The sequence below is a fragment of the Rhipicephalus sanguineus genome, chromosome 10, assembly GCF_013339695.2.
Source record: "Rhipicephalus sanguineus isolate Rsan-2018 chromosome 10, BIME_Rsan_1.4, whole genome shotgun sequence".
Classification (NCBI taxonomy): Eukaryota; Metazoa; Arthropoda; class Arachnida; order Ixodida; family Ixodidae; genus Rhipicephalus; species Rhipicephalus sanguineus.
The window spans coordinates 84,165,374-84,181,810 of record NC_051185.1 but is presented as its reverse complement, the minus strand read 5'-3'; the positions used below and the strand labels follow the sequence as shown (position 1 = coordinate 84,181,810).

General features: G+C 46.5%; 1 protein-coding gene across 3 annotated transcripts in view; it reads left to right on the top strand.

Annotated features, from left to right (window-relative positions):
* LOC119372182 (Down syndrome cell adhesion molecule) overlaps window positions 1-16,437 on the top strand; it is a 212,355-nt gene that overhangs the window by 31,089 nt on the left and 164,829 nt on the right. The window contains exons 1-2 of one of the 3 annotated variants that reach the window (XM_037642645.2): window positions 3,923-4,005; window positions 8,877-9,164. The exons of the other annotated variants lie outside the window; for them this stretch is intronic. Coding sequence (XP_037498573.1) covers window positions 3,927-4,005; window positions 8,877-9,164 — 367 coding nt within the window. The 5' untranslated portion in view covers window positions 3,923-3,926. Of the gene's footprint in view, window positions 1-3,922; window positions 4,006-8,876; window positions 9,165-16,437 lie in introns of those variants that run through there. 3 annotated transcript variants of the gene reach the window in all.

The following is a 16,437-nucleotide window of genomic DNA, read 5'->3' as shown; positions in this document are numbered from 1 at the left end:
CTAGCCGCCTACGTCTGGGTGCTCTCATGATCGCCTCCTTAACCTGTTGTAGACCAAAATTTGCATGAGAGGGTAAGAGGAATTGACGAATATGATTGCCGGGCCATGACATGAATAACGTTAAATCCTGTGGCGTACGTCGTCAAACCCTTTCCACTAGACACGTGTGGCACATACCCGTTTACCACGGGCCGCGGTGTACGGGTATGCGCCACAGGTGATTGACAGTTTATATCTACCCAGGAACGGCGAGGACAGACATTGGTAACCTAAATGCTAGAGCGTTAAGGAAAACCAACATCGGCAGCGTTGACTCAACGCATGGAACGAATGAAAATTAGGATCCCAGCAGGAATCGAACCCAAGCATTCTGCGTGGCAATCAGGTATTCTACCACTGAGCCACGCCAGGTCTATAAACTGGTTTGGAAAAACAGCCTACGCAGACGTAATATGCAACGTAATATGCAACGTCAATTGGGGTTGTGGTGCTGGTTATCTAATTTACAAGAGCGCAATAAACACAACATGATACTCCTACGATGCGTATACTCCTACGATACAGGCGTCATATCAGATTAACGTCTGTGGTTACAGTGTTGGCTCCGCTTTTATAGCAGTCTAATAAACATTACGTTTGTATTCCTATGACTCCGCAAGCTATATTGAAGCATTGCTCGACCCCGGAGGAATACATTAACGAAAGTTGCATATGATATCCACATCACCGCACCGTAAAGTGCACTTCGTCCACCAGAACGACGCAGTGTCCTCTTCATTTCTTACGAGGCTGGGCGATGGCCTCATGCTGACCGAGGATGCTGCCAGACTGATTGACAGCCGCTTTGTAGACTAGGCTACGTAGGCCACATACGCCCAGGCAGTCCAGGAATACGACAAACACGATCCACTGATGTTGGTCTACGTAGCACTATCCAGGCCTACCAGCCTCGACGGCCTATACCTCACCAACGCGAAGGGTGGCTTCAGGTTCCGACATGTCGCCGGCTCTGTCGACACACAATTTGTCGACGAAATGACCGAGGCATCCACGAATTCCAACAGCTCTACTTACCACATACTTCGCTACACATGGACCCCTCGTCACCACGATCACGACCGGATCCTATAACAAGTCATGACCAGCTGCTGGTCCTCACTGATCACGGTGATGATGCCCTTGTTCAAGAACTGTCAAGAACTTCTTGCACACATGTACACGGGTTCGTGAAACGTGCGTGCGTTCTCGGGACGCGTATAAGCACTACTGTCAGCTTACAGCTTCTGGTGTTGGTAATACCACGTTGCCATTGGCAGCGTTACCCAACCGTAAACAACTGTTTATGCAACACATATGCGGCTCTTCAACATATATATGTGTGCGTATAAAAGTTATACAAACATTTAGCGTCATTTTGTAACGCGTCGCTCAGTAAAAAAAGTTACGCCACAGTCACCTACCAGCCGCATGCTTCGCATAACATCGACTCCCATGGTGCGTGGGATCTGCCGAATTTTTATTCATGTGGTCATCTGCTGTTCATGTTCATCACACACGAACGTCATCTGATGCTCATTTTGGTATATAGCAAGGTAACGCAAACACCTCTATGACGTCACGATCGCGCATTGTCATGTACGTTATGGCGTACGAGATATGCATACCATGCTATTCATGCCATGACCTATAGTTCATGTTGTTCATGCACTAATGTCACGTCACGCCAATTTTGGTACATAACAAGTTGATGAAACGACCCCGAAGAGCACCAAGACCTTGGCAAGTATGTCATGACGTACACGACATGCATGACATAACATTCACGTCATGCATGTCATTTAATGACATGACCTGTAATTTATGTTTGTCGTATACTCATGCCATGCCACTTTTGGTATACTATGTCAAGTTGGCCGCGAGGGTACCAAAACCGCGTCATGTATGTAACGGGGGACATATGACATGAAATTCATGCTATGACCTGTCACACATCTTCGTTACGTTCACGTCATTCCATGGTCAGTTTTCAGTTTTTCTGTATATCAAGTTAGTGAAACGGCCGCGAGATCACCAAGATCGTGTCTTGTAAATTATGACGTGCATGCCATGTGTTATGACCTGTCAATTGTGTTCGCCATACGCTTATGCCGTGCCATGCCAGTTTTCGCATATATATCATGTCGATGAAACGGCCACGAGGGCACCACGACTGCGTCATGTAAATCATGACGTGCATGATATGCCTGACATGGTATTCATGTTAGGGTCTGCCACTTATGTTCGTCATACACTATTTATGTCATGACAATTTAGGCATATATCAAGGTAATGAAATGGCCTGAAGAGCATGAAGACTTAGGCGGCTAGATAGATACACTCAAGTGTCTTTTTTTTTTTTCGCGAAGAAATGTTTTAAAGAGGGTCGGGCAATATTGTTCGAAAAGTATGTTATTGCCTTCTCACTGGCCCTCTTGAGAGACGATGACCTCATACGCTGCACCATTCACATACGCTGCACCTGTCACAACCGACGAATACGATTCCTGGAGGAGGAGGAGGAGCTTATGGCATTGTCTTCTGCAGCCCTTGCTGAAGCACGGCTCAGCGTTAACTGCAGCGAACTTCAAGAGGATAAACAATATTTAAATTACTTTCCTCCTCTGTCCCTCCCCTGCCCTGATGGATCCACTTACTGGAGGTGGAATATTAAGCGAAGCTTTTGTGAGTTACAGATTTCGGTGGCCGCGGCGGCATCGTTCGCGAAAAAATCAGCGCCGGCGAGGGTACGAAAACGTGGGTGTACACAAACAACACTCTAAGAAAAAAAGGTGTCTTTTGACTCTTCTTTGCTACACATGTGAACTCTTCCATGAATAACTCTCTATAGAGAGGCACGCTGACTCTCTTTCGGGGAGTCGTGGGAAGTATAACTCTCTTGAAGAATGCACGCTAACTCTCTTTTGAAGAGTCGTGCGTCCCACGAGAGTCAACGTGACTCTCTAAAGAGAGTTATAAGTGGAAGAGTCACATGTGTAGCAAAGAAGAGTCAAAATACACCTTTTTTTCTTAGAGTGAAGGCCCTCGAAGGTGCACCGGACACATATGCGACGATTTTCAATACTTGACGCTCCCTAGATCATGGGCTTGTAGGCGAATCTTTTATCGGGGTCCCTTGTCATTTTCACGTTCCCACATTTCACTGATGCCTGGGCACGAACGTATGGCCGTCGTTGTTACTTGCAGCAACTGAAGTATTGTGCTGCTAAGCACCTGAATGAAGGTCCAGTTCCCGGCATGGAAGAAGGAAAAAGTTCAGAGGGAGCGTTGAGCAACGCGATCAAAAGAAAGAAAGAAAGAAAGAAAGAAAGAAAGAAAGAAAGAAAGAAAGAAAGAAAGAAAGAAAGAAAGAAAGAAAGAAAGAAAGAGTAGGTCAGGCACGCACACACCAAGATTCGCTTTCCCCCATTTTCCCGATTGGGCAAGGGCTCCTCTTTTTTTTATTACTTCAATAAACGTTTCAACAACAACTACAATGTAATTTCTCCAGCCTCAGAGTCATCCTTGTTTAAGTTTTTATAGACCTCGCGGACCAATATGGCTAACTGCGAAGCCTAACACATAAAGCACTCTTTTGTTCTTCGCGCCCAAACGGCGAGTCCTCCCGTTCCCTTGGCAACAGCGTCGCGCGAATGAGTGACGCGAAGATCTCGACACCGTTGCTTCTAGTTCCGTCTAGGTGGCGCTACGTGTCCGAGTAGTGGCGCGAACATTCGTTCCTCGCTGGCGTGCATTCGGAGATTTCTTCAAGTAGGTTGATCAGCATCGTACTGGCGGTGCGCTCGGCAGAAAACCCTCTCGCGAACACGGCGGCCTAGGATGCCGAGACACCTTTTTTGACGCGGTTTGTCGCATTGCTTTTGCGTAGGATGGCGATGCGCCGTTTGCGAAGCTTGTTTTCAAAGTTCGTGATCGCCTCTCTCGCTGTGACACTGACCGTATGTCAAGGTGAGTACGATGAAGCTCCTCATTTTCTTTCTTCCCACCTACAACTTGCTCTTCTAACAGTGAACAGTGAATATTTTGCCCTTTGTTTCATAAAAATACCGAAGTTTTTCGGGCAGCTACTGCTTAGTAAACATGGCAGGACTACTCCTAGAACGTAGTTAAGTTACATTACTAATTACTTTTTCTAGAATTTTTTAATGTGATCAAATTACATTACAAGTTACAGCTATCCCAGAGTATAGTGACATTGCATGACTATTACTTTTTAATAGTAATGAGATTTCTTGGAAATTACTCCATGAGAGGTTTATAATTCCTACACAATTCATGTACGCTTATATACAGCACATATACATTGAAATTTGAGAGATCTCTTCATAAATTTCCCACGCTTGGGTTTAGCACTCAGATTAATTTGTCTTTGTTATTTTTCTTCCCTTTTTCGTAAATTTTTATGGCATCAGGAGAGCGTACACGCTATATTTTAGTCAAAAGTAACTCGGAAGTTAATGAGTAATTTTCTTGAACTTATTCGCTTGAAGTAATTCGTTACATTACTAAATTACCAGCCCACATAAGCGTTCACTATATCGCTCATTACAGCGAAAAGTTATTTATTTACTGTAATCTCATCTGCCAAGCGTACTGCATACTTAACGAGGCAAATAACCAAAACCGCAACTAAGTCAAAAGACAAGAAATAACGATATTTCTCTGCATGTAAATGCGATGATCTCTCTGCCTATCCCTCAATTCAACACGACTGGCCTATTGTTTCGCTGAGCATTAGTCGCACAGAAATTTAGCTTTCTCGACAAATGTCGTTGCCAAAAATTAATTATTTGCCATTGTTTTCATTCGTAATTTATTAAATTATTTCTGTTATTCTGCTTTTCTACGCTTTCAACTGTTTTGAAGTGGTTCTTCTTGCCACGGTTGTAAATCTTAGCGCTAATTTTTATCAAAAAATTCATAAAATTTAATCAACTGTTTAATCAATATGCGTTGCAACGATATTTACTTGTTTTGAGGGTGCTAGCAGATAAATAATAAATTTTTCAGACGAAAAAGTCCTGCAATCGGTGTTGCGTTATCAATATCATCTTTAGAGATGCAATATATAAAATGAATAGAAATATACGTAGCAACAACTCAAAAATGGGCGCAGTGCAAATAGAAGTGTTTTAAGTGGCGAGGGCTGTAAACAGTTACATCTACGAAAAGCATGCTGAAGATTAGTAACAAGTCTAAAAATAGTGGCACGTGAGCTCCATCAACGCTTATCAATCGCTTGAATGCACGCGCAATCAGAACACTGTGGCATATTCTCCTTCTATATCAGTTCTGCGTGTTCCACTGGTTCGCTTTCTATTTTCTAAACGAGACCGAGTTCTTAATCACACAAGCTCGCAGAATCACTTCGTCATCCACCTACATACTGCGGAAAGTCGAAAGAGCATACACAATTTGTGAGCAGGCGACTCCAATACCTTGCTTTTCGTTTTACTTTTTTATCCCACGACACAATCGATGGACATAACACCTTCTACAACTTTTCTTTCACCAGGGCAAGCAACATGAATGACAGGTATCGTGTTGTCCGATGCGGCATTCACAGCAAAGGGACAATATTACCGGGCCATCTAAAAAGCCCAGGCTATTTCCAACAATTATAACGTGAAAATACGCAAACAAAAACTTGATGAACTGCCAGTTTTGCTCCTGTAGAGTACAAATCTAATACGAAGAATGGCTTTAAACAGTAATCTATCTTACTCGCAATCTGTACTAATGCCGGACCGTCAACAAATGCGCCAAAACTATGCCGTTTTATTTGAATGTTATGAATGCCCTATTGTAATACAGTCAAAGTAACAAGATCAAGCTTCACGGATTTTTAGATGTGAAGCATCTTATAGGCACCGTGCAGTCGAGTTCTCACGTGTGACTGCAGCGCCAGAACGCACAGCCTAGCGGATAAAGAAAGCAACGTTGAGACGGCCCAGGGACAAAATCAAACGCGATGCGCGTCCCTCCACCTCTGCATGAGTGTGCAGACAGTAGCCGGGGCAGAAGGGGGGACGCGTGCGAGCGTCTGTTTTCTGCCTGCCCCTAGCGGCCAATATCAGCCAACTTGAGACGGCGCACAGCGAGCAACGCAGCTCCCTCTGGTCAGTGGACGGTGCCTATAGCGGAGTTCAATCCGGTGGTGGTGTGCGGCGTGACCACCCTTAGTGGGCATGCGCAAACCTCTCCACACACATCTCCACACACCTCTCCACACACACCCCTTCTCCCCCTCCCCTCTACTCTCCCCCTCTCCACTTCCCCTCTACTCTCCCCCTTTCCCCTCGCCACTTCCCCTCTCCCCTTTCCCCTCTCCGCTTCCTCTCTCCACTTCCCCTTCTCCACTTTCCTCCTTTCCCCTACCCCTCTGAAACGCGGGCTCTACATGCCGAAACGCTGCTTCGCATCACCTCATGGTCCCCTTTAGCGGGAGGTGGTGTGATTTTTAGGTTGTTCTCGTACTTAAACAGCAATTAAATATAGTTTTACTGCGAGTCAGTTATGCGGCGTTTTAACTGCAGAGCAGTTTAAGGGACCGCCCTGCCGTCGTCTCATGTCTCGCGTTGGCGTCACGCAGGTCCACGCTTGGTACACATAAGCCGAGCAGGCTGCACATTTGGAACGCCAGCGCTTGCGTGCCTGTGAACGCCAGCGTCGCCGAAGTGCTAATTCGTCTGTCCGAGACAGCGTCGGGAGTTAGACACAGATTAGAAGCGGAGGCGAAACGCAAGCGCCGGGAGTTAGACGCACCACGTTCGGAGCGGCATATACATTATAAACAAAAAAGTTTCGATATTGTGATAAGTTGAGCAAATGCGCATGCGTCAAGGCGACGCGGCACGGCGCGAGTGGGAGCATAGAACGCTTGGGTTTTTGCTTCAACGTAACATGGTGAACCAGGCGTCGCCAACTTCCGCCGCCGCTGGCTGACGCGAACGCTGCGCCTGACTATCCGCTAGAGCGTTCCACACACAGTGTCCCTTCGACCAAAGCACGTCTTAGAGGAGGCGTTGTCCCAAGCCGCGCAGGCCAACCCACTTTCTCGTGCCCGTACGCGAGAGGCATGCGTTACGCTGTCACAAGAAGCGCGAGCAGGCACGAAGCATTGCAGACGCTAACACAGCGTCTCGCTTGCTCTTATGGTAGAAAACTCTTTGGGGCAGTCTCTTTCTTGCTCTCTTTCGTCCTCGTTCGCTCTATTGGTTACGCCGACGACGGCGGCGACGCCGCTCAACGGAGGAACTGGCGCCTAAGAGCTGCACTCCAAAGCAAACGGTTCCACCCGAACTGAAAGCTTTACGAACGGCGGAGCATTCATTCGCCTGTTTCTCTTGTGTTCATCTGGTCTTTTCTGTTCTTGTCGTGTAATTATGTGATATCTTACATGCGTTTGTGTTCTTTTCATGTGATTATGTGATCCGTCTTGCGGTTATCTATTTTCTGTTCTATGTCCTTTCTACTGTTTTTCTACTGTTTGCTGCTCCGAGTGCGGTGAGTATAACTCCCGGTGCTGGCGTTTGGCCTCCATTTGTCTCTCTGTGTCTAACTCCCGACGCTGGCGTTTCGCGGTTTCTGCGTTGGCTTAGCCATTCGACGACGCTGGCGCTCACAGGCAAGCGCGCTGGCGTTCCAAGCGTGCAGCGTGCTCGGCTTATGTGCATCAAACGTGGGACCTGCGTGACGCCAATGCGAGACGACGACAGGGCGAACCCTTAAACTGCTCTGCAGTTAGAACAGTAGAAATAATACTAGTATCTGGGGTTTAACGTCCCAAAACCACGATACCATTATGAGGGACGCCGTAGTGGAGATAATGTCAAGACAAGAACAGAAAAGGATAGAAATATCACTTAATCACACGAAAATAACAAAAAAGAGCAGTGAAGGAGTGTTTTTCCAATACTTGCGTATGTGACTCTGTTTCTGGTATATTTATTATCCTGTACATTTTGAATTGTACCTTGTCTCCATGGTTGTCCATGTATTTGTGAATACTGCATATCACTTTTTTTTCCTTTTTTTGTAATTCCGAGAACTGTACTTTGCTTCCGTATTTTTGTTCTTGTTTACCTAGGAATACATATGATTGTACTTCCCACCCTGCTATAATCCCTCTTGTGGGATTGCAGTATCCACAAATAAATAAACAAATAAATAAATATGAACACAATAAAAGAACAGAAAAGAGCACATAAGCACAAGGGAAACAGGTTAATCACTGCTCCGCAGTTCGTACAGTTTTCATTCTGGGTAGAACTAGCTTAGATTTTTTAAAATAATGATATCACCCAGCAGAACGAGTGGATTATTAGCTGCAAGTATACAAGAAAGGAAAAAAAACTACTTTGGAAATTGTTGACGGAGCGCATTGCATACCCTCACCAATCCCGATCCTAGCAAAGCCATCGGCTGCAGCAATGCGCAGCGCATGTACAGGGGTGGAATCCACATATAGATTACCTATTTATTTCATTACAATAAGTGCCCCAAGCTGTTTTAGAATGCACTGGTTAATAAAGAACAAGCACGTCGCAAGAAGCTTAGTTCATTATATAGTAATCTTTGATGGAAGGTTCATTTGGGAGGGGGGGGGGGGGGAGAGACCATGTATGAGGAAAATTCAGCACCTATTTTATACCTATTTGATTATTTTTACATCTATTTTCAATATTCTACACGATTTTTACAATCACACGAAAAGGCGCAGCAAAATATCTACACAATTACAAAATGATAGTCAAATTTATTTTGATATTTAAACTGCAACATAGCGCGCTATACGAACTCGCCCTCACCGCTTCCAGCTCCTCCCCGGATAAGGGAATTCAGCTTCTCGTCGGACCTGTCGCTGGGCGATTCGGCGGCGCTGACATGCGCCGTCAAGCGCGGCAGCGCGGGTCCGCACACCTTCTCGTGGTTGAGGGACGGCGTCTCGCTCCTCCCAAGGCCACGCGTGAGCATCAGTCGGCCGTCGGACGTCATGTCCATACTGGCCTTCGAGAATGTCCAGCCGGAGGACGTGGCCAACTACACCTGCGTGGCGGCCAACGCGCAGGGCCAGCACAGCATGACCGCCGCCCTGCTCGTCACAGGTATGCTGTGCTATCTCGCTTATGAAGGTGACGATCAAAGCATTCGTCCGATCATAGAGAATCGTCTTCGCCCATCGTGGGCGGCCTCATCGCTCCAGGAAGCCGTTGGCCCTAGCCGCCCCTCTAAGAGCCCTGTCCACGAGGACTACACTCTAAGAAAAAAGGGAGTCCTCTGATTCTCTTTAACATCAGGTCTGTTTATGGCCAAGGCAAATCCTTGGGGATCCGTCGTCCGCACATTCTAGCCCAGTTGCGTGACGAGGAGGAGAGCATCCGTAAAGCTACATAGGTGAGAGGGAAGCGTAGTGTAGCGAGTTGAGCCTGGTAGGGAAAGGGTAGTGACGTGGAGAGGGTCAAGCTGAGTAATAGATAATAGGAAAGCAAAGGCGAAGCTATGGCTGGAGTGAAGCAGGTGGTGTGGAGAGGATGACCGGAAGGCACAGCAAAGCATCCTGGAAAAGATGTGGATCTCGCATTCGTTCTGGAATGTTCAGCATGGCCAGCCTGAAACTGATGCCACCAGCTCTGCTGTTTAATCAGCCTTCTGGACGTTCAGTCAGTTGAAGCTGCGCGTAATTTTTTTGAAAGATGCCACGCATAAGACTCTCTTTAGAGATACAGGTGAACTCTCTTTGGATATCATTGTACTCTCGTTGGAGAGTCATGAGACCCAAAAGAGAGTTAACTTGTCTCTCTAAACAGAGTCATATAAGTGGTAAGTCAGCTAGGACTCACCGAGAAGAGTAACACGTACCCTTTTGTTCTTAGAGTGTACTGGTCCTCAGGGCTCGAAATAAGAATACAGCTCAGCCTCCCAGTGCTCCTCGGTCATAACGTGCTGTGGGGCCGTGTTGTCCACGCTAACCCATTCCCGAACGATACGCCGTAAGATGCTGGGACATCACGAAGCTTGCAATTGTATGGACGTTGCGCGGGCGAGATCCTGCGAAGTAGCGTGCCATGGACGTGTATAGGAATTTGTTTGAAGTCTTCTGAGAGTGACCGCTTCATCTCTGCTGACTTTGAGTCTTGGCGCGGTACAAGTCCCTCGGTTTATCCTGCAGTGCGATGTAGAAGCTCAGCATATATTTTTGGGACACCATCCCTTTGTACAAGGAAGCTGTGTAAGTCTATCTTGTGCCGTCGTCGTCGTCGGTGTCGTAGTAGTAGTAGTAGTAGTAGTAGTAGTAGTAGTAGCAATCACGCAGGTCACGTGACCAAGAGAGGGGGGTGAATAAATAAATAAATAAATAAAACGAAATGATGTTGACTCTCAAAGCGATGATGATGATGCTCGAAGTTATAACGATGATTGTGCAAAATTATTATGATCATGATTATGATGATGCAGGTGATGTCACGCACTTAAGCTTCGTTTTCCGACATGTTTTCACGGTTCATTTTTTTTATTATTATTATTATTATTATTATTATTATTATTATTATTATTATTATTATTATTATTATTATTATTATTATTATTATTATTATTATTACTTTTTTTGCTGCATCCGTCAGGGAGGCATGCATGGCGAACACGATCTCAGGCAGAATCGTCCGCCACTGCATTCCCTTCCAGAGATTTGTAGGAAACCTTTTAAACCTGCCTGTATGCGGCACGCAGCAATGTATTAAGAGTTTGCAGCGTCTGTAAAACGCTGCGAACACCTTCGTTGTGAAGTACCTTCTTTGTGACAATGACCTAATTGTGCGCAAGCGTGAAGTCGTTTATTTAGAAGTCCAAATGAAACACGTAACCTGCGACCACGATTCTGCAACTACGCTGCTTCCATACGTATCTCGTTTAGCTGAAACATGATGGCGGGCGTCACCGTATACAAGTACAAATAAAGTCAGAACGCACGAGCTGGCGCCGCTGTCCTTGTGATCGTCTCTTCCTTACTGCCATCCTCGCAATTTGTTATCCTTGCACTCACCTCAACAGTGCCACGATAAAGAGGTCTGCCGTCTTGTGTTTAGGACGACCGGATTTTTAAATGCGAAGCATTTCTTAGCGAACCTCTGACACTTTGAGCGTTTCTATCTACGTATCTATCTATCTATCTATCTATCTATCTAGCCGCCTACGTCTGGGTGCTCTCATGATCGCCTCCTTAACCTGTTGTAGACCAAAATTTGCATGAGAGGGTAAGAGGAATTGACGAATATGATTGCCGGGCCATGACATGAATAACGTTAAATCCTGTGGCGTACGTCGTCAAACCCTTTCCACTAGACACGTGTGGCACATACCCGTTTACCACGGGCCGCGGTGTACGGGTATGCGCCACAGGTGATTGACAGTTTATATCTACCCAGGAACGGCGAGGACAGACATTGGTAACCTAAATGCTAGAGCGTTAAGGAAAACCAACATCGGCAGCGTTGACTCAACGCATGGAACGAATGAAAATTAGGATCCCAGCAGGAATCGAACCCAAGCATTCTGCGTGGCAATCAGGTATTCTACCACTGAGCCACGCCAGGTCTATAAACTGGTTTGGAAAAACAGCCTACGCAGACGTAATATGCAACGTAATATGCAACGTCAATTGGGGTTGTGGTGCTGGTTATCTAATTTTACAAGAGCGCAATAAACACAACATGATACTCCTACGATGCGTATACTCCTACGATACAGGCGTCATATCAGATTAACGTCTGTGGTTACAGTGTTGGCTCCGCTTTTATAGCAGTCTAATAAACATTACGTTTGTATTCCTATGACTCCGCAAGCTATATTGAAGCATTGCTCGACCCCGGAGGAATACATTAACGAAAGTTGCATATGATATCCACATCACCGCACCGTAAAGTGCACTTCGTCCACCAGAACGACGCAGTGTCCTCTTCATTTCTTACGAGGCTGGGCGATGGCCTCATGCTGACCGAGGATGCTGCCAGACTGATTGACAGCCGCTTTGTAGACTAGGCTACGTAGGCCACATACGCCCAGGCAGTCCAGGAATACGACAAACACGATCCACTGATGTTGGTCTACGTAGCACTATCCAGGCCTACCAGCCTCGACGGCCTATACCTCACCAACGCGAAGGGTGGCTTCAGGTTCCGACATGTCGCCGGCTCTGTCGACACACAATTTGTCGACGAAATGACCGAGGCATCCACGAATTCCAACAGCTCTACTTACCACATACTTCACTACACATGGACCCCTCGTCACCACGATCACGACCGGATCCTATAACAAGTCATGACCAGCTGCTGGTCCTCACTGATCACGGTGATGATGCCCTTGTTCAAGAACTGTCAAGAACTTCTTGCACACATGTACACGGGTTCGTGAAACGTGCGTGCGTTCTCGGGACGCGTATAAGCACTACATGTCAGCTTACCGCTTCTGGTGTTGGTAATAACCACGTTGCCATTGGCAGCGTTACCCAACCGTAAACAACTGTTTATGCAACACATATGCGGCTCTTCAACATATATATGTGTGCGTATAAAAGTTATACAAACATTTAGCGTCATTTTGTAACGCGTCGCTCAGTAAAAAAAGTTACGCCACAGTCACCTACCAGCCGCATGCTTCGCATAACATCGACTCCCATGGTGCGTGGGATCTGCCGAATTTTTATTGAACTGTGTCTGATTGTTGATCCATTCCTGTAATGACCCTTCTATGGTTAACAGTATTAATAAACAAACAACAAACCGATTGAAAACGCTGCTTTCTGTACTTCCTATATTCCCTGCTTAGTCTTGTTGTGACATCAGTCGCGTGGCCTATTTGTGTGTTCACATGCTGCTGCTAGCTGCACATGCAGAAAGAGATAGCGTGTGAATATACACGAGCCAAAGTATCGTTATGGGCGTTCTTCAGTGCAGTGTTCTTGAGTTGGAGCTGCCAGTGCGCGCATCGAGAGTAAAGTACCTTCTAGCACCTCCCTTGGCCAGCCCTAATAAATAATGCACGATATCTAATCGCAGCTCAACAAATATCCTATTGGAGGCAAGCGAATGTGGATAGACATTGCTTGCCCTGAAAGTGTCGGATGTAGCTTATACACAGGGACATTGGTGACATTGGTGGACATAGTGCTGTGCCTCGTCCCTCTCTGCGCGCATGTTATCTATTATGCTCTTAGCTTAAACACCGGAGCACCTCTGCCAGTATGAATGCAGCAGTTTCTGTGTAACGATGGAAATAAAGAGCGCAGATTTTGACGCAGATACTAGACAAGAATACGATCACTAGCGCTACATTCTTTTTGTCTTCTTGTCTGTTACATGTGTTAAAATTTTATTGAGTCAGTTATGTATTTCTTTGAATATACAGATATCGCAGCCATTCAGGGCTATTACAGGAGTGGTACTGGTTTTATATGAACCACAATATAACCGTATGCTATATGTTGGCAGACAAAGTCGAGCATGTGTATACAGTTGGACACACACTTCTCTTGAGCGGCCAGTCGTTCGCTTGAGCCGCCTTTTCTTTGCAGAAGTATGCAGAGGCCGACGCCGTAACGATACCAGACATACTCAAACTGTAGGCCTAGGTCCTTCTGCTATAATTAAAGCATGAACGGAAGCTTGTAGCTAACGCGAGGTAGCAGCTGCGGATGGCGCCAGCATCCACAGCCACGCGCGCGACTGCTCCAGACAAGTGTGATTCTGACTGTATAAAACACAAGTGAATCTTTAGACAAGCTGGTTACGAGCTGCGAACAATAGGAAAAAACATTGATCGAGCGGCAGACAGCGAGTTTAAACATTTCCATAGCTCTGTTGTCCGAGGAAAGAAAGTAAGCTTGAAGATGTTAGTCTGCACAAACACAGGTGTTTCGTTTAGTTCATATTTCCATCATTAATCTGCACGAATTCGTCCAAATGTTTGCATTCATGAAAGCGATATCACTCTAATGATTTTGAAAGTGGACTTGCAACCGTGCTTTCGGTATACCCGTCTCTATCAACGGTAAATCGAGAGCTCTGTTCTGCCGCCACGCACATCGCGTTACGCTCGCAGACCTTGTCGTTGCGTCAAAGACAGCTATTTGACACAGGGCCCGTCCCATTGTCTTCCAACCTCGTTACGGCGTCTCTTATACGTACCGTTCCTGGAGTGCTCCTGGCAGGACTCCTCCGTCGAGGTCAACGCCGCGGAAAAATAATAGACGCCTCGGAACACTCAACACGTTGCCGCTTGACGCGGTATACAGCGGCGGCAGCAGCTTATAGGGAGTCGTATTCTAACACAGTCCACGTGAAACGGTTATGCATTGACTCGACGAACGAGGCTTACAGTCACGGATAACTGAAATACGAAGAAGTTAGTGTTAACTGAAGCACGTTCTTTCGTTCCTGTTTACGCGAACACGCGTAATGTAAGCGTAATTATGGCTTGCACTCTTATACTGAGACCTGAAGAATCTTTGGAAACAACATAATTAGCTGTCCAAGATGGCGATAGCTAGTTGTCACTCTTGAGACCTCTTCTACTCTATGATTTCTTGTTCGCCTTTCATTCGTCCGTGCTCATAGGCGTGCGCAGGGTTCCCCTTAGGGGGGGGGGGGGGGGGGGCGAAGGTTCATCGCGGCGCCCCCCCTCCCTATTAAGTCAATGTGTGGGCAGACTTTGCGCCCCCCTCTTCTTTGTTGACTGGGGGGCGGGGGGCGCCCCTCCCCCTGCCCTCCCTCTGCGCACGCCTATGTCCATGGCGTTGTGTACTTGCGATAACTGCGAGGAAACCCTGTTCTGCGTCAGCCCATATACCGGGTGGTTTTTCGACAATACATGAGTTTTAATAATCGCCTGGGACAGACAGCTCAATCGTCAACTTCGCACGAAGATTGAGAGGGAGAGAAACACAACTCAATGGGCGCGTTAAGTTAAGGAGCTCGAGCGCGCTCCAGCCGGCGGAGTGCGCTCTTGTAATCTTAACGGTTAAAAAGCGACTTCCGGTGCGTGATTACGGAGCGCGCTCTACGCGCTTCAACCTTGAGACGGTGCATGAGAGCTCGCGCCTGCTACGGCTTCCGGAAATATGACGTGTTTCCGACTCTCTCCTCCGATGAAGTGCGTTCTCTTTCCCCACTCGTTCCTACCGCGGAAGAAACATAACTGTGGCCATGTAACGCTTTTGTGCCCCCACAAGCGGAAACCGAAGGCTTCGAACTCGAGCGCTTTCGGGCGTGTTCCTTTCGGGCAGGGGCGTATCCAACGGAGGGGGGGGGGGGGCACACCGGGCCGGTGCCCCCCCCCCCCCCGCAATCTTTTTCCGCCGATAGTATACAGAGCACCAAATGACACTCGACCACACTTACCTGTCCGGACCCCACGTCGAATCAAGGGCGTGCCCCCCCCCCTCCAAAAAAAAAAACAAAAAACTTCTGCCTACGCCACTGCTTCGGAGTTCGGAGCTCGCTAACTAAACGCGCCCAATGTTCTCATTGTTCCATAGGCGTACCCAGGGTTCTCCATCAGGGGGAGCAAACTTCCCTTCCCCCCATTGGTCGAGTACGCAAGACAACGAACTTCGCAATGGACGCAAAGATGAAAGTAAAGCGATGATTTGCCTCTCAACAACGGTCTGCCTTTGGTCCCCGGCTTAACGGGGTTAAACATGGGATGTAAACCGATCTTGGAATGCAACATTGACTTATTGAAAGTACCTCGAGGACACTGTAAACGGGGTTTTACGTGAGGGGTGGGTGAAAAAAAAAAACAAGTTGGCTGATGTTGACAAAATGTGACTCGACCGTGTCTTTGATGTGCACGGGGTTGACATGAATGATGATGTTTGAGGGGAGATTGTTCCAGTCGATGGCTGTCTTGATAAAGAACGAATGCAGTTGCGTGGCTCTGCGGGCACGGGGAGCGTGTGTATAGCTTTAACATCGCTTATGCGCTGAGAGATACGACGAGCTAGATTGATAGAAGGATAGTTAGGCAAAACATTAAAAAAAATATATAATGGAAGCCTTATGTTTTTCTGCGTATCCGAAGACTTTATTTATTTATTTATTTATTTATTTATTTATTTATTTATTTATTTATTTATTTATTTATTTATTTATTTATTTATTTATTTATTTATTTCAATACCCTAAAGGCCCAATTGGGCATTACATAGGGGGGGGGGGATTTAAGTGAATACATACATTTCAAACAACACTATAGAAGCTTTAGTAGTAGTAGCGCACACTTTAGTAGTGCTCTTTCTTTTGATTTGGTTACGCTAGTAGTGTAAGAGTAATCAAAAGATATAAGCCCAACTATCTAATTGCGCGGTTTGCTATCGAATCA